The sequence below is a fragment of the Alosa sapidissima genome, chromosome 11 (genome assembly GCF_018492685.1).
Source record: "Alosa sapidissima isolate fAloSap1 chromosome 11, fAloSap1.pri, whole genome shotgun sequence".
NCBI lineage: Eukaryota > Metazoa > Chordata > Actinopteri > Clupeiformes > Clupeidae > Alosa > Alosa sapidissima.
In genome coordinates this window covers 12,499,047-12,522,537 of record NC_055967.1, presented here as the reverse complement: position 1 = coordinate 12,522,537, position 23,491 = coordinate 12,499,047, and the positions used below count along the sequence as shown (strand labels likewise).

Genomic DNA, 23,491 nt, shown 5'->3' with positions numbered 1-23,491 from the left:
TTTGCTGGTGTGGCTGGTTGGGCCACCAGCTGGATATTCTGGCGTGACCATCTGAGGAAGATAGTCATGCTGATGACCAGCCTGTCAAGCTTGACATTGTTGGTGTAAGATGGTCATGCTGGTTTGCTAGAATGACCAACATAAGATGGCATGGCCAGTTAAACCAGCAGTGTAGACCAGCAACACCAGCTAAAATGACCAGCTTAAGGTGGTACGACAAGCAAAACCATCTGAATTACCATCATAAGCTGGGTAAACCAACTGAAAGTATGTTTTTGCAAGAGTTTTGCTGGTCTAGCTGGTCAACCAAGCTGCTTAACAACCTGATCAACCAGCAAACCACCTTAAGCTGGTCAGGCTGTTTTTTTCAGCAGAAAGACCATTCTTGGGCCTTGAAAGCTGAATCTTAACAAAGTTGAACCTTATCATGTAATTGTGCCTCAACAGCCTTAGTCAGCTTTAGCTCTGGCCAACAGTCTTATTAAAGTGTAATAATAAGATGTTTATTTGAACATATGGACAAGACCTATCCATCCAGGCCTAATGTATGTCTGCTGTTTTAAGATGGCCAGTGATCTGACGATTAAATAGAAGATTTCCCCATACCTATTTGCACATGACAATAAGGTGTTAGACACATTGCCCAGCCCTTTCACAGTTCAACATGTTCCATTTTCTTTGTCTGCATCTACTTTCTCAAGATTGCGCTGTGCCTGACCTGAGCCTGATTACATGCACAAAATATGCACACACATACACACACACACCACACACATACACAAGTGTAAGCGTGCACACACATGCATGGTTGAGTTTACAGTTGAGTGACCAGGATGAGAATTGAATGTTGACCAACGGTATTGGGGGTGAGATTAATAGTTTGATGTTTAGTGAGGTAATGTTTAATCATTCTGCCATATTGTTGTGCAACTGATGACCTGAAGTCATCCCAAGAGTTAAGTTTTGTTCTTTATCTCAGTTTATTATTTTGTTCATTGATGAATTTCAATATTTCAATATTTAATTTGTTACATGAGGGATTGCCTGTCTCACCTATGTACATAATCCACAAGTATAGCTACTTCATGAAGAAGCTATCCCCACCATGGAAGTAGTAAGTTTACAGGTAAGACCACAATTAGATGCCCTTTCAATGAGGGAACTGTTAATTGATGATCTTGGTGCTGCATTACGCTGAGAGTATGCACACACTACCGAATTGTGGTATTATGGTATTTATGACAGCCTATATTTGTGACCAATTTGGACATGTATTTCTAGAACTGCTTGAAATTATTGTGATGACTTGATGACACTGAATCAATTCAAACCACGGTAATCAATTAGACCTCAAGGCATAGCGAGTTCTTTCCTGCCCTCTGGAATGTCTTTTGTTATTGGTGAAGTAGGGGGTTGGTAGCTTAGCCTACCTGCAGAGCAATCTCATCAAAATACCGCAACTTTCCTATTGTAAATAAAGATAAACAGACAGCTCTATGCGAACACACTGGTGCTTTTCATGATAAAATAATCAACTTTCAGGTATTATTGTTTAACTTGTGATTAGTTCTAGTCAACTCTTTGACTGGGCTGATAACATAGTCTGGACTTCTCGAATATCGCTCTAGGGGGTGGGTAAACCACGCATTGTGCGCATGTCTTGATGTCTTGCAGGAAAGTTCGTTCATTGACTGCTTGGTGAGTGAGCGCTGAGCAGAGTGGAAAATCGTGGCGGAGAAGGGAGCTCGCCGCTACCTAGAAGACACATCACTGGCCAGCCAAAATGCAAAACGACGGAATTGAGAAATCATCGTTTTGCTTCTTAATGTTTCATATAACGGCGCTTTTGTGTAAGTTTTTCTCACTGTTGTAAATAGTTAACTGTTACCCTTTCATTTATCTTGACAATGCGAAACTTGTTACATTTATATTTATTGTACAGGAAAGTAACTAATTTTTCAGACAGCGGAAATAGCGGAAACTTACTAACGTCTGAAACGTTTTAACTGAAGTAACTGAAAAATAAGTGTATGGATGCAGTGATGAATGAACATTTGTGCATGGTAGTTGATCAGTTCTGCATGCTTTTAACTTTTGCTTGTGCTTGGTAGGCTAACCTACATTCGCATGATTCACATTATACGGCAGAATCTTGTGATGTGTGCTGAGGTGAAAAAGCCCACCGGTGGCTGGGGCAGTAGTTTTAGATAACGTGCTGTTATTTCATGAGAGAGCTGAATGTTCATTGACCATAGGCTACTGCATGCAAATGTAGAATTTTAAAGTCCAAAATTTTAGCTCTCTTGCATGAAAGACACCACAAAGACCTTGCACGAGAAAATCACAAGAGAATGACATAAATCATAAAAATGGAAACGGCATAACTATGACTATTTCTTCCCTTCTACAGTTATCGGCGCCCTAGCCCTGGCCGAAGAGCCGGAGTTAGGAGACGTCTGCACACAGGGGAGCTGTTACCCTGCTACAGGAGATCTCCTTATTGGGCGAGCTCACCAGCTCTCAGCCACCTCTACTTGTGGCGTTGTCAAGCCTGAACCTTTCTGTATCGTCAGTCACCTACAGGTAACTAAAAGTGAGACTGGATGCTGTAGTGGTTATGCAGAGATGGTTATGCATCTTGGAAAGAGCACACTTGCTCCTAATCTACATACTTTAAAGGTGATTCCACATAAAAGTGCTTGCTGTAGGAATATTGCAGCAGCTGATAGTTTAGTCTATAATAATCACTGTGTGATTGCAATCTACTCCTGATCTACTGTCTGATTTAAGCAGAAGTCAGTGTGGGAACACCTCCAAGGGCTCTTGGCCCCCTTTATCATCCCAAATCTGTTGCCTGAATCATCTTCGATCTCATTTATGGTTGAGCATTCATTGTTGCAAGACACTAAGAGAAAACTAGGCGTCTAGAAGGATTATTGTGTTCCAAAATATTATCTGAATTGTAGGATGGCGGTCCTACTCTGATTATTTAGAGACTTCAACAGCAGTTCTCTGTATGCTTGTTGAATGTTTGAATTAAATTGGTCTTTGTAGATAATTACCCCAAACAAATGTCTTTGTACCGACCTGAAGGGTGGAGCCTATTATCAAAGTATGCAGAAAACCAGACCTAAGGCTGTCATCTAAGATTTCATTTCTTAAGACATCGTCTGCTTTTGATCAGCAAGACAAGTTGTAACACCTTGAACAAACAGTGACTGAGATTAAGTTAGACCTCCCTCTTCTTTACAGTTCTAGTTCTCCATGTAGACACCAAACATGATGCTTGAAGATGCTATTTCCAGTACAGTGGAGAAATCCTTCCTTTTCCCCTCTTGTCCCCTCTCACACATTCCTCCCCTCACTCACACACACTGACAAGCAGAACATCTGGAGAGCAAATGACATCTCTTCTGTGCCCTGCCTCTCATCTAGCAGGGGGGTCATAGTGAGCCAGTTGTTTTGAGCTATGTGACTTCAAAGGTTCTTAATTATGGCCTCCATATGAAGTAAAGGAAATCAGAGTTACCATAGTGCTAAACAAGTAACCTGAATCAAGTAGGTCATTAGAATGTGAAATGTTCTGTCTTTGGAATGTCGCTGACATTTAATCCTCCCCCTTTGCCTCCCCCAGGATGAGAAGAAGTGCTTTGTTTGTGATTCCACCGAGACCTACAGTGAGAAAATGAAGCACACTACCAGTCACAGGATTGAGAATGTTGTGACAACTTTTGCCCCCAACCGCTTGAAAACCTGGTGGCAATCCGAGAATGGTGAGTTCTCATGGGAAAAATGGGAGATGAGGAGGAGGAGGTGGAAATAAAGGCGAACTCTCTCCCTCCTGTCCTTTGTCTGGTCCCCTGTAATCAGGCCATCACTGAGGGTGCAAAGCTTTAAGGCAAACATGTAATTGCTGACCAGACACGGTGGAGACCCACCATTTAACTTGAAAGTAATCGTCTTCCCCCTGTGAATGATTAACAGGCTGGCTGTGGGAATTGGTCAGTTTAGTGTGTGAGTAGTCAACTGCATGATTATCTATTAGAGCTCATAGACACCATCACAGACTCCTGACTCCATCGGACCCAGTGCTGTGGCATTACTGTTAAAGCCCATGAAACCAGAAGACTGAGAGTAATGTGTTAAGCATTAAGATGGTTTGTGGGGTGTCCAAGAGTCTGGAACTGAAACATGGAATGAAAAAAATGAAGTCTCTGGTTGAAACCAGAGAAGCGTGTGAGAGACGGGGAAGAGTGTGGGGTGGTCAGACAGGAAGGGAGTCAGGAAGGGGTGGGAGGGTTGGGCATATATCTCCTCTGAGAAGAAAGGAAGTGGTTACTCATCAAAAGAATGAATGAATGGTCACTCGTGGATCAGGGATCTGTAAATCCAGCTGAAGCAAGCTGTGCTGTTTTTATGATGAAGTGAAGCGACTGCCTGTTGCTTTGACCCAGCCAGCATGGTCCCAGTAAAACACAGGGCAGTTCTCTTCATGGCAGCTCCAAGGATTGCACCTAAAGACCACTTGCACTCAGGACACTGTCCCTTTTGCAAGCTTACTGCACTTAATCACCACTTTCATTCGAAAATTCTAAAACAACGATGTTTTTCAATATTTAAAATAACAATACTTAAAATAACATTTGATAAATGAACCTTACATTTTTCAGTAGCCATAGTGTAGATTTGAACAAAATCTGTTTTGGTTCTTAACGAGAGCATTTACTGCCTGAAATATCCGATTTTGTTTACTACGCCGTTTCAACAGTACATGAACGGTTAGACTGAGAATTCTCGTCATGAAATTAAAATTCCATTGGAGCTCCAAGCGGATGTGTACACGCAGCCTTACAACACTGTTCAGCTCTTCGAGTCATGGTAAAATGTAATTTTTGGTATATAGCTAATTTAGATACACCTATGGTGTGGGTGCTTGCGTTTCTTTAGGAATCCGCCGTCTTGATTTGTATAGAAAAGGATATTAAGTGACACATACACGCAAGACGGTGGAAATACGGGACCGGCGGTAATAGGGGGAGTTCCGATATCATTAGCTGAATCAATTGTTGAATTGGTTTAAACCCACAAGAATATGACATTGTAATAAACATAAGAAACATGCATAATCCCCCAAAGGTCTGACTGTGTGTGACATTAAGAATGTAAGTGATATTTTCAGTCTCATGGAAATAAGCCTAGATGTCATATACAGCAGTACATTTGTATAAATCTAGATTTTCAGTAGTATTGGGGGCTTAATGATGAAGAATGCAGTTGAATCTCTTTTTGATTTATTTTCCCAACTTAAACTGAATTCTCTCTCTCTTTCTCCCTGTTTTCAGGTGTGGAAAATGTAACCATCCAGCTGAATCTGGAAGCTGAGTTTCACTTTACACATCTCATCATGACCTTCAAGGTACATATCAACTGCTGTTCCATACATTGTTATTAAAGAAAATGGTTTCAATGCATTTTGGACGTCATTATGATGGTCATTTTCTGTGAGTTGTTAAAATGCTCTTGGTGAATATTGATATTTGATCAGGGTGCAATCACAGTGTTTCCCAAAACATTAACAACAGGATTGTTAATGTTTTCCTTAAACATGCATGTAGGTTTGTTGAGAGACAAGGGGAGGCTGTGCAAAGGTGCACATATCTCTACAATGAATGAATTCCATCCAATTTAAAGTACAACATGCAAAATCATTGTGTGGTGGTCAATGTTGATATTGTGGTGGGCCACCACAAATAAGTCAATATATGGGAAACACTGAATCATAAATGTTGTCTTTGTCTCCAGACTTTCCGTTCTGCAGCTATGGTGATTGAGCGATCAGCTGACTTTGGAAGGACCTGGCAGGTATACCGCTACTTTGCCTACGACTGTGAAACCTCTTTCCCATCCATCTCCCAAGGGCCAATGAAGAAAGTCGATGACGTCATCTGTGACTCCCGCTACTCTGACATTGAGCCTTCAACAGAAGGCGAGGTTAGTACAGAGCTCCAGTCCAACACCAACTTCCTCCTGGGATAGTTTTCTTAATAGTAGAATGATGAAAATCTACACTCTACACCATTTTTATCTTAACTTATAAGTAAACTAAATGCCAACCAGTCCACAGAAGTAAGTAACACATTGAGCTAAACAAGATTGAATTTCATCTAAATAGATTAAGCAATCTTTAACGATACCGAAGTTAAAGATTGCTTAATCTAGATGAAATTTGATCTTGCCTAGCTCAATGTGTTACTTACTTCTGTGGACTGGTTGGCGTTTAGGAAACACAAGGTATTTTAATTGAATCTGAATATATGTAGGTCATCTTCCGAGTTCTGGATCCTGTGTTCAGGATTGATGATCCATACAGCCCCCGGATCCAAAGTAAGTAGACTGCATCAAGGCAGAAGGACAAAAAGAAAGAGTTGAGTGTATCTGCATCTGCCTCTATCCTCCCACAGCCACACTCACAAGGACTATTCACTCATTTCAGATATGCTGAAGATCACCAATCTCAGAGTGAAATTCGTCAGGCTGCACACACTGGGAGACAATCTGCTGGACTCACGCATGGAGATCAAGGAGAAGTACTACTACGCTCTGTACGACATGGTGGTCAGGGGAAACTGCTTCTGCTATGGCCATGCGTCCGAGTGTGCCCCGGTAGATGGAGTCGGTGTTGCTGAAGGCATGGTGAGTCTGTCATTCCTGTTAAATCCACTTGTGTGTGTAGGTGTGGGATGGTAAAGGCAGCGTGTGTGAACACACATAGGTTTGTGTGCACTGTAAAAAAGGAAAAGTCAGGGCTGTCAATTTTCAAGTTTCATGTTAAGACTTCAATCAAAATGGTCTTTCTTTAACATTGATGTTGCAATGCCAAGTATATCTGAATGCGATTTCTTTGGAATTACTTGCTTAAATTGGGTAATCACAGCATGAATCAATTTTGTAAACCGGATGAGAAATGCTGGACTAATTTCTGACATTTCATTCATTTCATTGCAGCTGAAACCAAAGCAAAGTAAAAAAAAAAAAAATCAGTGTGGAAGACTGTGTGAGTGTGTTAGGGTTGATACCGTCTTACCATTTTGTCTATGTCTGTAAAAAAACCATGCAATGAAGTTCCTGTTTAGTCTACACTGAGCTGTTTACACTCTGCAGCTGGCTAGAAATCCTCCTCTATTCATAGTTGCATGTTGCATGAGTCCTTAATTCTCTGGTTTCTTCTTGTACATTTCCCATGAAAGACTGGCTTCTTTAGCAAGATTCCAGTCTATGTGCTAGCATTTATTTAATGCAGACCAGATGCCCAAAGCTAAGGATAAACATCTCGCACAGCCACCCGGAGTGGGGGCTCTCAGACTGTGCAGGGAAAACTGTAGCTAGACAACATCGTTTGTTTGTAGTTGCGTTCTCTCTCAGTGACATCCCCTCAACCCTAATTCATACCCAGGGGAGGGCTGTTCAGAGGACCTAGACCTAGAGCAGAAGTGGTTGTACTCAAATCCCCTTGCCTGTTTCTGTTCTATGACTGTAGGTTCATGGTCACTGTATGTGCAATCACAATACCAAGGGACTGAACTGCGAGAGATGCCAAGATTTTTATCATGACTTACCCTGGAGGCCCGCGGAAGGCCGCAACACCAATGCTTGCAAAAGTAGGACTCCTCTTCATCAGCATTCTACTCTTTCAATCCCTTTGACATATATAATTACAATGATTATTATTACATTATTACAGAGTGGTTTTAAAAAAAGAGAAAATGAGTGAAGATTATGGTTCAGTGTGATGATTCCCACCAACTAACCATTTTTCCCCTTGCAGAGTGTAACTGCAATCACCATTCGGATGCATGCCACTTTGACATGGCGGTCTTCGTGGCCTCGGGCAATGTGAGTGGAGGAGTATGTGATGAGTGCCGGCACAACACCATGGGCAACAACTGTGAGCAGTGCAAGCCTTTCTTCTACCAGCACCACGAACGAGACATACGTGACCCCAACATCTGCGAGCGTAAGTTCATCATTTCGACACAGTTTACTGTATTTGTATAACTGTATTTCCCTATTGCTATTTTATAATTGAGATACATAAATAGGGCTAATAAGAAGGGCACAGTTTGGATGTAGTGTATAGCATGCCACACATACACACACTAGCACACACACCATGAACTGCACTTGTTTTGTGAAGTAGAGCTTCTGTTCTCTCCTCTTCCTTTGTTCTCTACTGTATTCTGATCTGTCATCTTCCTCTTTAGCGTTTGATCTTCAGTCCATGTCATGGTTTGGATTCCTCAGTCTTGTCTGCCTTTTGTATTTAAAGATTCCCTTTGTGTTCTCCTCTCAGCCCCCACTTCCAGCCAGTGTCCCATATATCTGATAGCACGCATGCCTCACTTCTTTCTGACCTCTTTTTCTGCCTCATGAACACACCATCATGCGATAATGTCTGATCCTGCATCCTGTTTATGCTCCGCTCTGTGTCGGAAGTCGTATTACCCCCCTGAAGTTCCTCCTGTTGTAAATATCTCTCTGCAGCTTGTAACTGTGACCCAGTGGGCTCTCTGAATGGAGGGATCTGTGATGCTCTGACTGACGTCTCGACCGGGTTGATTGCTGGCCAGTGCCGCTGTAAGCCCAACGTGGAGGGAGAGCGCTGTGACCAGTGCAAACAAGGTCACTATGGTCTGAGCGATGACCATCTGGGCTGCAAGCGTAAGAATCCTCGTCCTATACTTTTAAACATGGCAGTTGGAATACCGCACTTGTATCTGTACAAATAGTCATTTGAGCTTGTGATGTGATTTGCTTTGTGTTCTCTTGTCACAGCGTGTACCTGCAATGCTCTCGGGACAGTTCCTGGAGGAAGTCCCTGTGAAACAGACAGTGGAAGGTGCTACTGCAAGCGTCTGGTCACTGGTAGAAATTGTGACCAGTGTATGGTGAGTTCCATTGATATATGGGCAAATGTATGGGAGAGCAAATAGAAATAGATACATCCTCAATGATTACACAAATCATTTGACTTGAAAGGTTTTTAGAAAATGTTTGTGCAATTTCTACTTTCTATATACCTGTCCCTATCACCTCAGAGTGATAGGGACAGACTTTCGTATTGCCCTAAAGCTCTTTGACTGAGAGTGTTTTGTGGGTGGTCTAGCCTTTTTACGATGTGTACTGAGAAGCTGTTTGTTTTACAGCCTCAGCACTGGGGGTTGAGCAATGACATGGATGGCTGTCGCCCATGTGACTGTGACCTCGGCGGGGCGCTCAACAATGAGTGAGTACTCTATCAGTTATTTGTTTAAGTTCTCACACTGAATGCCCATCTAGCCGTAAGAGTCCTAGCTGTTTGTCTTAATGCAAATTAAGCATTTTGCCCCCCCCTAGCTGTTCTGCAGAGACGGGACAGTGTCAATGTCGGGAGCACATGTTTGGCCGGCGCTGCGACCAGGTGGAGTCAGGATTTTACTTCATCGGACTGGACCATTATACTTACGAAGCAGAGGATGCCAAATTTGGGCCTGTAAGTATAACATCATCTTTTAATATCAGTTGATCTGCAATTTTAAAGTTTTAGTTTTTTTTTTTTTACAATTTTAGGCCACTTTGGATAAAAGCATCAGCTAAATGCATAAATATATATAAATATAAATGTACTGAACTGATACTTTTCTCTTTAGGGCGTGACAGTGGTGCAGAGGCCTTACCCTGTCGACCGCACTCCCACCTGGACTGGCATTGGGTTTGTTAACGTGCCGGAGGGGGCATACCTAGAGTTTAACATTGACAACCTTCCCCACTCCATGGAGTATGACATCCTTATTCGCTATGAGCCTCAGGTAATCTCACTTCCGGACTCCATCAGAAAAAAGAGTGTCCAAAGTAGTCTGAGCTCCCCTCTTATGTGCTGTGTCCGTGTCCCTGTGTGTAGTTGCCAGAGCAGTGGGAAGAGGTGTTGATGACTGTCATTAGGCCCAGGGTGATCACAGCAGACAGCAGATGTGCAAACACAATGCCCGAGGACGACAACCAGCGGCTCTCTCTTCACCCCGGCTCCAGGTGGGCCTCTATTGTTCTCTCTCTTTGATTGACTGTGTGTGTGTGTGTGTGTGTGTGTGTGTGTGTGTGTGTGTGTGTGAGAGAGAGAGAGAAAGACAAAGAAAAAGAATCTTCTTGGGTGTTCTCGTGGTCCTACTCCAGAGGTGCTTTTTAAGTGGACCGTATACCCGTGTAGGACCCGAGTCTAGTAGATCAGACTTATGCTTCAGCTTTTGATGAGTCTGCCAAGTAAAGAGTCTGTAAGAGTGAGTCTGTGGTTCTACTCCATCTATGTTTGTCTTCACAGCTCGATCTACACATCTACTTTATTAAACAGGACGTAGGAATGTACTACGTTAAATGTTAAATGTTATGTTATTGTTAAATGTACTATGAGTTAATGTGGTCTTATGATTTGGGTAGGTATGTGGCGCTCCCCAGGCCTGTGTGCTTTGAAACTGGCCTGAATTACACCATCCGGCTTAGTCTGCCTCTCTACTCCACACTCAGTGACATCCAATCCCCGTACACCCTCATAGACTCAGTGAGTTTCATCTTCAATCTTTGCATATCTCTGCATATTTTATTAGTTGAGAAATAATATTCTGTCCATGATTCATCACAGATGCAAGCACTAACACACATTCTCTTTCTGTGGTTAGATTGTGCTGATGCCGCACTGTAAGAACCTGGAGATCTTCTCAGGGTCAGAGGGAGGAGATGTGGTGACCAATAACGCCTGGGACACCTTCCAGCGCTACAGGTGTCTAGAGAACAGCCAGGGGGTGGTGAAGACCCCCATGACGGATATCTGCAAGGACTATATCTTCAGTGTGTCTGCACTGCTACACTCAGGAGCTAAAGGTAATCTCAGTCACACGCCCAGGCACCTATACACACAGGCACAAGCAGGCACCCCCTCCCCCTACACACACACACACACACACACACACACACACACACACACACACACACACACACACACAGAAAAAACAATGCAGCTTTGATTTGCCCACATGCACATGTCTCTTTAGCCCTTGTTGTAAATCTTGCCTTTCCTCACACTCAGTCAAGCATTCGTCTAGATCATACACTTGTCATTTAATACTCTAGAGTTGTGTTTGTGTGTGACCTCAGGCCTTCCTCCGTCTTGTGTGTATCCTCATGTCTCTTTCATCACTGAGCCACAGAGATCCCGCATGGCCCCTGTTACAAGTGTGAGCCTGTCCAAAGCCTCAGGCTTGATTACAGAGCTCGGCTTCTCAGGCATTCCGTCACATGAGAGACTTTCTCAAGCCAGCTGTAAATCCCCACTATTGTCAGACTGTGGTAGATGTACCCTCGAGGCACAGGATGCAGACTGCAATTTTGGCAGGTCTGATAATTAGAATGATATGCTGAATTCATAAAGCAGCTCCAAAACAAAAACCCAGTGACAGATAGCTCGATAGACAGCATTCTGAAAGCATAAAAACAAAATACTTGATTAAGTTGTTTTTACTAAGTAGTTTAACTTGTAATATTTAGTTGATTCTGTGTTTGCGTGAAAAGCAAAAAGGTGCGTCTTTGGCTAGTTCCTGACTTGGCTTTTGCGCCTGGCACTTTCTTGCTTCGTATGCATTTCTTCCTGTTTGATGAATAGGATTTTCAGCCCAAGGACAGTGAAAAAAAAACTAAGATGTGCTCCAGATGAGCAGGATAGGTTATTAAACCTGTGAGATGTGGGTGCGGAAATGTGATATGACTGTTGTAAATAGTATTAAGATTCACAGACGGTTGGGAGTTCAGCCTTTCTTTGAACTGCAGTCAGCCATAGCAACAGCTGTCATCACGTTGCCCTAAAGAAAGAACAGGCTTTGTAGGGGTTCTCATCATGCTCAGCTAATTGGGAAGCTCTAATACAACTTGACACAATTCTTAAAGGTCCCATAACATGAGAATTTCACCTTTCAGTGCTTTTACGCATGTATTTGAGATGGCTGCCGATGCAAGAAGACAGACATTACAAAATCCAGTTGTTTGTTTATGGGCTGCATAGGTCTGGAAACATGTGATTCAGTCAATAGAATTGTGCAGCTTGTTGAATAAAACCACCTCAGTTCTACTTATCTGAACAAAGTTTCGAAAAACGAAAGTCAGAAAGGTTGCTTTTATCCTGCATTCTCGGAACGTGCCTGTGTTTGTTAAGGTACAGGCACACAAACAGGGCGCTGAAAAGGGCTCTTCAGATGGTTATAGGGCTGCAACGATTATTTTTTAATGGTCGACTAATGCCGAATATTTTCTCGATTAATGGATTAGTTGTTTGATCCACAAAATGCCAGAAAATGGGGGGGGGGGGGGGGGGGTCAATCATTGTTTCCCAAAACTCAAGATCAGCTCAAGTCTTCAAATGCCTTCTTTTTTTCCCCACACACCAAAGATATTTAGTTCACTGTCATAGAGGAGTAGGTAAAGCTGAAAATATTGAAGTTTAAGAAGCTACAATCAGAGAATTTGTATATTGTATATAAAAAGACACAAAAACCGAGTAATCGATTATGAAAATAGTTGGGGATTAATTTAATAGTCAACAACTAATCGATTAATCGTTGCAGTCCTAGATAGTTGTAAACAGTGTTGTGGTGCTTCTTCCTTTTGGTATTTTGACTAAAGTATGCACAGATGTTTTATTAGGACGTCAAAACTATTTAAAGTATGTAAACCCTGTATCTGCTCTGGGTGTCTCAGGAAGAGTGTGGAGAGGTCTAAAGGACTAATAGGGGGTGGCTGTGTCCCGGGTGGGAGGTCATCAGGGTCCTCGCCACTCTCAGCTGTTTTTTCTAGCTTTCATGTCTGACTTTCCAAGTCAGCACACCTGTACTTTTAATTAATGTTTATATAGACAAGCTTCCCCAAATCCTTTTCAGATACACATAAGGTAGTTAAATAAACCAAACTGTGGAATGTGGAACTCATATACACAGGGACAGAGCGTTATTGATTTGTCATGGTAATTGTGTAACTTTGCTTTGTTTTCCTGTTTTTCCAGCCTGTCAGTGTGATCCTATGGGGTCCCTCAGCACAGTGTGTGACCCAAATGGTGGACAATGTCAGTGTCGTACCAATGTGATGGGCAGGAACTGTGACAGCTGTGCCCCAGCCACATTTCTCTTCGGACCATCTGGCTGCAGACGTGAGTTAATGAGGCAAAAAACAAGCAAGCTACACAAATGTGGCCACTTCATTTTTGTTTTTGTGAACCTGTTTTTGACTGTTCTAACCCCCCCACCCCCCTCTCCACTCCTCAGCGTGCGAGTGTAACCCTCAGGGCTCCCTCCATGCTTTCTGCCATGAGGCCACTGGTCAGTGTGAGTGTGTTCCCGGTGCTTACGGCCGACAGTGTGACCGCTGCCTGCCTGGCCACTGGGGCTTCCCCAACTGTCGGCCCTGCACCTGCAACGGCCACGCTGACCAGTGCGACGTCCACTCAGGAGAGTGCCTGGCCTGCAGGGAACACACCACCGGGCACAACTGTGAGAGGTCTGTTGCAAACTCTACCCCAGTGTTGTTCTCTAATGTGTATTGTGCAGTTGGATGTGACTCTCACAAGAAAAGCCTGCAAGCCACGGTGCTCCACCCACGCAATTAGGAGTACATTATGAGTCATTCATATTCCGAGAGTCGTGGCCATGTAGCTCACAGATCATACATTCTTTTGCCCATTTTTTTTTCTGAAATTCGGTACCTGAAATTCCTACAACTTGGTCCTCATCCACAGGTGTCTCAGTGGCTACTATGGTGATCCAGTTCTTGGATCTGGAGACCACTGCCGCCCATGCATGTGCCCTGATGGTCCAGGAAGTAATCGGCAGTTTGCTGGGGGATGCTACAAGAGCCCGGACTCCTTCCAGGTGTTCTGTGTCTGCAGCCCTGGATATCAAGGTAGGAAACACCCACCCAGTTACGAGCCCTCTGTCATCACTGCCAACACACAGCCAATTATAGTGAGACACTTGCAGGGGCTTGTTTGCGTTTTATAGCGGAGCTTCTTCCTTTCTCTCTCCCTGCCTCAATCATCTCTTCCTGTCTTTCAGGCGCCAGGTGTGATGAGTGTGCCCCAGGTTACTATGGTAACCCTCACCAGGCAGGAGGTCAGTGTCTCCCATGCCAGTGCAACAGCAACATCGACATGATGGATCCGGGCGCCTGTGACGCCAGCACAGGGGCTTGCCTCAAATGCCTGTACCACACAGAGGGCCAAGACTGCAGCCGCTGTAAGCTGGGCTACTATGGCAATGCCCTCACCCAAAGCTGCAGAAGTAAGTCCCACCATGACATGCTTACATGCCCAACATTCTCCTATGGTTCATTATTGTGATACATCAACAGGCAATCATTGTGCATTTATGGACCCATTTTTATGAATGTTAAAGAAATATATGTCAAATGTTTTTTGCTGTCAAACAGCATTAAGCGGCCTGCTTTATCCCTCCTCCTGGTCTCCTAATGGGTGTTCTAACGTCCTTTTATCAGAATGCATCTGCAACCACCAAGGCACTGCCCAGGACTCCTGCCCCTCTCTGGGAGATTGTCACTGTGACCTCTCCAGTGGCCAGTGCCAGTGTCTCCCCAATGTGGTGGGACAGCACTGTGACCTGTGTGCCCCCGACACCTGGAACATGGGCAGCGGCAGAGGCTGTGAGGACTGCAACTGCAGCCCAGAGCACTCGTACGGGACCTCCTGTAATGAGGTAGATATGGGGGGAAGCTGGCCTTGTGTGTGTGCTGTGGGAGAATTACAAAGCTGTGATGTCGTATAATGTGTAACTAGGCAGTGTTGTGTGTGGTCGGTTTTTATGGTTAAATTGTATGTTTATTTTCAGTGTGGCTGGAATATGGATGTCCTGTTTTGAGTGACTATACTTGTGAGTTGTTCATGCAGACACTGAGCCCTGTCTTTGTGCCCTGTACAGATCTCAGGCCAGTGTTCCTGCATGCCTGGCTTTGGGGGGAGGACATGTCATGAGTGCAGAGAGTTATTCTGGGGGAATCCAGAGGTGAAGTGTCACGGTGAGTTCAGGGTCTTTGCTGCACATTGCTTAATAGTTCTACTGATTACAGATGAATTATGATGCAAACATGTAGACTTGTATGATATCACTTATCATAAGATGGTAATAGAGAATTTTTACTGAAAAGAATTATGTTGAGCTGTGTAAACCTACACAAATTAAGTAGTCTAAAACTGTTTCAGCTGTTTTGTCATGTTTCAGCTATTATATCAACTAAACATTGCAGTCCATGTCCCTTAAAAAATAGTCACTTAAAATGTTCCATACAGTCATATCTAAAACATTCCAATGCTAAATCCTCTGCATGCTTGCATACTTTGCTGGGCATGTGAGGGGTTGTAAAGATGTCACACCACTGGAAGTCCCCCTCATCACCCTCCTGCGGAGAGCCAGCTGTAGATCTCTGCTCTGGGATGGCCCATCTGTCAGTGGGCTCCAGATTAGGGGCTGGAGGTACTCCTCCCTCCACTGACGGCATTCGCTCTGAGAGCATGTAGGGGATCTGTCTAAGCCTCTCAATATCCTGTGCGCGCTACAATACACCTTTGTTCGGACACTCTGTGAGGAGGCTGGGATGGCGATGCAGGACCCTGCAATAGAAAGGAGCCTTTTGTCCAGTGCTAAAGCGCTGAGTTCTTTGAACAGACTGTCATGGCTGAAGAGCATGCTGACTCTGAACGGGTTACTTGTGTGGAAGGTTCTGCCATGAAAAGTGAGACACTGACTACTTTGGGTCTATAAGACCTTAACAACAATGAACTCAGTCTTTGCGATGGCCAGTGTCAGTTGTTAAATGCTCTCATCACCTCTATAATAAGTGGTGATGACGTATGCATTTTACTTAACACACTACAGCAAGTACTTAGTTGGAGGTAATTAAGCAATCAATGTTTCAGTGTTATTTCAAACTAAACTTTTCTTATACTTTGGCCGAGCTTTATAGACCTCTTCAACTCTGATTCAAACATCTGGAAAGAGGAAAACCCAGTTATTCAAGGGTGGAGTAACAGGGACATATTTCACATGCTCTCTGAAGTGACTGTCTATTGGGAAATGAATGCAGTCCTAACATCCTGTAGTCCCACATTTGAGTTTTTTTTTTTTTTTTGGATGCTGTCTCACCCTAAAAGTCTCCTCGGTCAGTCTGGCGGGCTCATGGCGAGTGTCTCTCAGCAGGCAGCGGTGATGGGGAGAGTGAGCTCACAGGGGCTCTGCCTGTTTGGATAGCCTGCAAGCAGGAAATGCCCTGTGTTTCTCCCAGATCAGATTGCCTCCCCCGCAAAAAGCCCTGTGTTACACAGCCACAGTTTGCTGTATTTAAACAGCTGAAATCAGTTTCCCCTTATTGTCAGAAAAGCACTTGGAAGAAAAGCACAGGAACTTTTGTTCCTATCCCAGGCTCTTACATGTTTAACATTTTAAAATATTTTTTTATTAAATAACTCAAATATAATTGATAAAAAGTAATTACGTAACTTTAATTAGGGCAAGTCTCAACCACATGCACCCATGCCTTAACAGAAGACATGGAAAGATGGCTTTGCATCCGCCATTAAGTGGTGGGTGCTGTAAAGTATGCCTACCCTCTGCAGCAAACTCATGTTGGAATGTCAGCCAGATGGTGATCTTTTACTGAGGAAAAAAAGCCTGCTTCTCTTGTTGCAATAGTGGTGTTGTTGTGAATGATGGAGAACACATGCTCTGTGGAGAAGGCATATCGTAAGGGTGAGAGCCTTGTCTGAAAGGAACTATCATGTTTCAAATCCCAGGGATAGATTAGGATTATGTCAAAATTGTTTGAATTCATCAATGGAACATGTGTTAATTTGGCATAATTAACATGTAAAGTTATACTAAATGGTCAAGAACAAAGACCATCTGATTGCCTATACTGGTAATGTGTAGACTTTTGTAGTTATTGGCTGCTTGTTAGGTAGAGATAGATTGAGTAGATTTACTTTATTGATTGAGAAATTAACATGTTTTCAACTTCACAATATCTTTTCAAGATTCTAAATTGTTGAGTGGTTTATGTCGATCCTTGCTTGCTTATATTGAATGAGACTTAATTGTGTGCTGTGTGAACGTGGTGGCTAGACATACATTTATAACACCACACCTGGCCCTACTTCATGGTGTGTGTTTGCAGCTCAGTCTGTGTAAACAAGGCATTGCTTTTATCTCGGAGAAGAGTGCAGGGGGGAAGGTGTGAGTGTGTGTGTGTGTGTGTGTGTTTGTGTGTGTGTGTGTGTGTGTGTGTGTGTGTGTGTGTGTGTGTGTGTCTGTTTGGTCATGGCGAGAAACTCCATTTGTTTCACTACTACAAGCCCACAATACAGAGACAAAAGGTCACATTCATAGCATACCTCCAGCTAGACCAAACCTCATCGGTGCCGGGGGTCCCTGCCTGCATAAAACAAGGATTAACCCTGTTCTAAGCCCCCACTTCCAGACCCCATTGTGCATTTGGAATGCCCTGAGGTGCGCTTGAAGCTTTTGTGTGTGTGTGTGTGTGTGTGTGTGTGTGTGTGTGTGTGTGTGCGTGTGTGTGTGTCAGTGTCTGTAAACACTTACTGTGGCATTTGTCGGTCATCACCAGCGCGAGTATTGTTTGTTGTGGGTCTGGCAGCACCAAGTGGGGCAAATCAGGCCCCTTTTGTTCTCCATCAGTGTAAGAGGCCCTAAAGGCTTTGAAGTGGGCAAACATTCCTGGCCCTTTCTCCTCCCCCTTGGTCACTCTCTTGACCACTCTCACGGCAGAGTTCTGTGGTTACTGTGTCTGACCTCAGGTTTTTACAGCCAACAACCACGTAGGAACTAAACCCTGACCAAAGCATAGGTTACTTTTACTTTAGTGGAGGGAATCCTGTGTGTTAATTGTGTAACAAGTGATGCATGTAATGTATGTATGTAGTGATGCATGTAATGACCTGAGAAGTGTGTGTGTGTGTGTGTGTGTGTGTGTGTGTGTGTGTGTGTGTGTGTGTGTGTATTTCAGCTTGCGACTGCGACCGCAGGGGCACTGCCGAGCCCCAGTGCAACAAGGCCACGGGTCACTGTGTGTGTGTGGAGGGTGTGTCGGGTCCCAGGTGTGATACCTGTGCTCGGGGATTCTCGGGCGAATTTCCCAACTGTGAGCGCTGCCACCAGTGCTTTGCCGAGTGGGATGTGATAGTGGGCGAGCTCACCAATCAGACCCACCGGCTAGTGCAGAAGGTCAACGCCATCAAGGCCAGTGGCATCACAGGGCCTTACCAGCAGACCATAGACAACGTGGAGAAGAGCGCCAGCTCCATCCGCAACATCCTGGCACAGAACCCAGCCACGCAGCCCCTCACTGAAATGCAGGCCCTTTTGGAGCAAGCCACGTAAGCCCAACTGATTCATCCCAGAAACCTCCTTACAGAGCACTCGGTGAAATGCTTAAAAGATAAATCAACCCATTTCTGACACTTATTTTTAATAAACTTTATAAACAGGGATCTGGTGTCAGAAATGACCAACAAGTTGAACCTAACTGAGGAGGCTCTGGACAAGGTTTCCCTGGAGAACAATGTCACAGACACGAAGCTGGAGGCCCTCAAAGAGGATGCCCAAAAACTGGAGCGTACCGCCAAAGAGCTTCTGGAACAGGTGGAGTTTGTAAAGAACTCTGATGTGCGTGGTAAGTACACCAGTCATTTTCAGCTATATACAGTAGGCTGTAAACAAATGATAAACATGCTATATTATGTTAATGTTTATAGTCATGTTTATGTTTGCTTTGCAGACAATTCTATCCAAAGCATCTTAAAACATAGAATAACAGTAAACATTACAGTAGCATTACAACGTGTCTCATGTAACTACTCACTGACTTGTCTAACCTGTCAGTTATATAGACAGAACTTAATCAAATTAAATTAACTTTCATTTTTAGAGATCGGGGAGGATTAACTCTAAATTGTGTTTTGTAGGAGCCACAGATAGCATCACCAAATACTTTAAGCAGTCTCTGTCAGCGGAGGCTCGAGCCAATGCCTCTAGCAGTGATCCAGACAGCGCTGTGGAGCAGTCAGCTGCTCTGCGCCAAACGGTGGAGCAGAGGATGAATGAGACGGGAGATGAGTTTCTAAACAGGCAGGAGGAACATGCCAAGAGGCTGGACGATCTAGCTGGACAGCTAGAGACCCTCAGTCTAGTAGAGCTTAGCGAAAAGGTATGACAGAACGTGCTCACTTTCTATCACTATGTGTATGACAACAGGGTGACTGAGTCACAGACAGTGTGTTTAGATGCTGCTTTTCTCATTTGATTTATCATGTTTTCTGAGTCTTAACATGAATAGAATTCATTGGTGTGTGTTGATTGTTGTCTGGCAGACGTGCGGTAGCCGTGCCGACTCAGAGACCTGTGCAGACTCCCCATGCGGGGGTCTCAGCTGTCTGGATGCCAACGGGAACAGGAAGTGTGGCGGGGAGGGCTGCGATGGCCTGGCCACCCTGGCGTCCAGCGCCTGGCACAAAGCCAAGGACTTTGAGAAAGAGATTGGCAGTGCTATGGAGGAGGTGGAGAAGCTCTCCAAACTGGTAAGCTACTAATTGAGCAGTTTTCAGCTGGTAAGCTACTAATTGAGCAGTTTTCGGTCGTGTTGTTTAATCCCAAACTAGAGTTTACTTGTTTGTGGTAAGAACTAACTCCCTATGAAGCCATGAAATACACAATCTCAGTAGAATGTAATAGCTCCACTTACTTTTCCTTTAAAATCACAAATAAAATGTTAGCATGATGTAATATTTTAAAAACCCTTCTTATGCCATCATACTTGTATGTGCAGGTTTCAGAGGCGAAGGTCAAGGCAGACAATGCCAAACTGAGTGCTCAGGGCGTCCTCTTGAAGACCAACGAGACCAAGCGGCGTGTGGACCAGAGCAACGAGGAGCTTCGTGAACTCATCAAGCAGATCCGAGACTTCCTCACCCGTACGTTGGCTCTCCCTCTCCTCTCCCTCTCCTTTCTTCTACTCTCCTCTCCTTTCCTCTCCTCGTCTCTGTGCTTTATCAGAGCTGGCCCCTCCTCTGGGGGAGTGTGGCTCAGCTCAGGGTTGTGTTGAGGATGGCACTGTGTTGGTGTCTGGTCTATGTCTGCTGGACTGCTCTCACACTGCTTAAGTGGCCCTCAGGAAACAACCTTGGAGGGACTGTTGGGGGAAAGGGCTTATGTTTGGAATGTTGGCGTGGGACCGATGACCATATATGGCATAGTAGCTTTAGGCTGTAATATCCAATGTAATGTTGTGGTTATTAACACCAGTTGAAGTATCATGCAGCTGTGGGCTGTAGTGAGATGTAGTGCAGTTTTGGGAACTGTAAGGAGGCTCCCTGCTCTGTTTGGTCACCCTGGTTATGACTGTTTCCTGTGCGGACACAGAGGATGGTGCGGACTTGGAGAGTATCGAGGCCGTGGCTAATGAGGTTCTGGAGATGCAGATGCCCACCACACCGGCCCAGCTGCAGAACCTGACCGATGAAATCCGCGAGCGCGTAGGAAGCCTGTCCAGCGTGGAGGACATCCTCAACCAGAGTGCTGCCGACATCCAACAAGCAGAGAGCCTGCTGGAACAAGCCCGCAAGGCCAGGTCAGTCAAACAGATGTGAGATGAGGTGTTGGGATGGAAGAGTCAGAGAGGCCCTTAGATTTCACTGCTTCCTCTGGTAGCTCTGGCCATTCAGACACAATTAGGGAGCAACTTCTACGCAGCAAACTGCTGCCATCTAGAGGCTATGGTATGGGATAACATAGCACATAGCATAGTGTTACCGTAGTAGGGTGGAGGGGCCTTTATAATAAAGCCAGATGTCTCCCAGATGTTGGGCGTGTAGCTTTACACTTTTATATCAACCCTCATTGCAATACAGTAGTTATCCAATGCCATACCCTTATTTTCAGCCAATGTGTGTGAGCTTAAAAAGCAAATCAAAACTTAATTGTTGCTGCCAGGCAAACACATAATTTGCTACAGGAAATATATCTTGTTTCTTAGTTGTAGCTAAGTAATCAGTTTGATGGCACAAATTAGTTACAGTAGTCCTTAAATTCACAGCAAAGAAGCCACGGATATCCGTGGCACAGCCGTGATGGTGAAGGAGGCCCTGGAGCAGGCCGAGAAGGCTCAGAACACAGCAGCTGAGGCCATCAAGCAGGCCACCACGGACATCAAAGGAACACAGGACCTCCTCATCTCTGTGAGTAAACACACAGAGGGCCTGGGCAAGGAAGCGCAACTTTCAAAGATAGAAATAAGATACGCCAAACAGAACATTAACTGTCACACATTTATGGGATAGAAATAGGGTTGTCTTTGAGGAGTGATACTTTAGGTGAAGTCTGGGTAACAATTTATAATAAATTTCAATGAAATGGAAATAAGTCAAATCAATGTTGCAGTTGAAAGTATTTAAACATTTGAGTATTTAAACATTTGAAACTAACAGTATAAAGAAAATAGCTACCTACCAAACTACATACATTAAAAACAGTACACTTCTCCATATTGTTGCTTTAATAACGTACATAGGTAGTATTTAGTGGTTGTTTGAAATGTTAATGTATTGTGGTCTGTTTTCTGTGCCAGGTGGAATCTGAAACAGCAGATTCTGAGTTCAGGCTAAATAACGCAACACAGAGGCTACAACGTCTGGAGAAAGACGTGGCTTTGCTCAAGGAGAAAGCCCAGAACACCACCAGCACTGCTGAGAAGACAGAGCAAGACATGAAGAATATCAACAAAGTAGCTGAACAGGTTAAAAAGGTTAGAACGGTTGCTCCAGACTTTATTTTCTGTGCTTATTTGTATGAAACTGAATAAATTAAGTTTAAATATGTTAATGACCATTCTGGTAGCAGTAAAATATGGCTAAACAGAATAGAGCTTTCTCCTTGCTGAAGATACACTGAAGTACACAATCTTGGGAATATGTTCAAAACAGCATCCTGCATACTTGCTTCTTATTATTTGTAATGTATTTGTTCAGGATCTGGACGGTGACATAAAGAGTAAATACAACACAGTGGAGGGACTGATTACAGAGAAAGCAAGCGGCATCACCGACGCCAAGAAGAGGGCGGAAATGCTACAGCAGGAAGCCAAAGACCTGCTGCTGCAAGCTAGTGACAAGCTGCAGCTCCTCAAAGGTTTGTCAAAGAGACTCCTCTGAACGAATAAAATATAACGCAAAAATATAAAGCGAATGTCTTATAGTTATGATGGTCTCCAGATATACATTCATGGCACTATCAAAATTGATCAATGGCCTGATGTGTCTCTTTATCACTAGACTTGGAGAAGTCTTATGATGACAACCAGAAGACGTTGGAGGATAAGGCCAATCAGCTGGTGGACATGGAGAAGGCTGTGCGAGAACTGCTCAAGGAGATCAGCCATAAAGTCACTCTTTACAGCACCTGTCTGTTTTAACACCAGGAGGAACAGTCACTAATTAACAGGCCGTTTACAACACTAATCTGGAATGCCATTCGATAAAATAGAAACTATAGGAAAATGCCATGTATTCAAGCTGATGGTATAAAAAAATATCTGAATGAGTAAAAGCTAAAAGTTAAAAGAAGCAAAACATATTGAAACAAACTCTCAATGGCCCAAAGTCGTTACATTTCACTTTAAATACTGAGAGTGATATTGACTCTGTCTAAATTAAATGTTTAATTTATAAATTCCTGTCAGAATTGGTCTTTTTAAACTCAAAGTTGTGTGAACCAATGTGTTTTAGCAATTGTAAACTGGAAAAAATCTCCACACATACAAATTGTTTTTCAATGACTATACTTAGTTAGTCTGTAGTTATATAAACTATAGTTTTCAGGCTCATCAGCATTTATTCTGATAAGATTTGAAAGGATTACTTCTAGCTAGTAACCACGTGAGGCAGTTTCCTGGTGATTCTGGGCTCTCCCTCAGGTTTGACCCAGTCTGGTACAGCACCTTCACCAGTGTTCAGGCAGTGTTGACTACACTGGAGTGTGTTGTATTTCTTTTTAACTGACAGCATTACATTGACGTCGTTTGATCAGAGGGATCTGGCGAATGGTCTGGCCATTTCCATGCTTTGTTACATTTGAACAGTGCTGACTGTCAATTCAACACATTGTTAAAGCAAAATTGGAACATTGTTTATTGTGTCATACATTTCTATGTTGATGTCACACTCTTTTGCAGATGACATGTCTGTTGTTAGAAAGATTTGAGGTGATATCAGAGTATAATTGTATTTCTGGTATAAGAAACACACACACACACACCTACACCTTTCCTTTTATCTTAAGTGTCATGGTATGTCTTAGCTGGTAGCCTCGTACTTTTACACTTGTCTTGTCATGAGAGGATGTGCCCCTTT

General features: G+C 43.7%; 1 protein-coding gene across 1 annotated transcript; it reads left to right on the top strand.

Moving 5' to 3' along the window:
* Window positions 1-1,705: 1,705 nt before the first annotated feature.
* Window positions 1,706-23,267, top strand: lamb1a (laminin, beta 1a). The gene is made up of 33 exons (XM_042110115.1): window positions 1,706-1,850; window positions 2,411-2,583; window positions 3,635-3,773; window positions 5,343-5,416; window positions 5,803-5,991; window positions 6,321-6,384; window positions 6,494-6,693; window positions 7,538-7,658; window positions 7,826-8,014; window positions 8,542-8,718; window positions 8,833-8,945; window positions 9,204-9,283; window positions 9,394-9,529; window positions 9,687-9,845; window positions 9,938-10,065; window positions 10,468-10,588; window positions 10,707-10,908; window positions 13,076-13,219; window positions 13,335-13,566; window positions 13,805-13,968; window positions 14,121-14,345; window positions 14,560-14,777; window positions 15,000-15,096; window positions 18,097-18,466; window positions 18,578-18,762; window positions 19,055-19,296; window positions 19,460-19,666; window positions 19,915-20,059; window positions 20,508-20,715; window positions 21,181-21,322; window positions 21,712-21,888; window positions 22,112-22,271; window positions 22,415-23,267. Exons 1-33 carry the CDS (start codon window positions 1,784-1,786, stop codon window positions 22,552-22,554), a joined length of 5,388 nt encoding a protein of 1,795 aa, XP_041966049.1. The 5' UTR covers window positions 1,706-1,783; the 3' UTR covers window positions 22,555-23,267.
* Window positions 23,268-23,491: the final 224 nt, after the last annotated feature.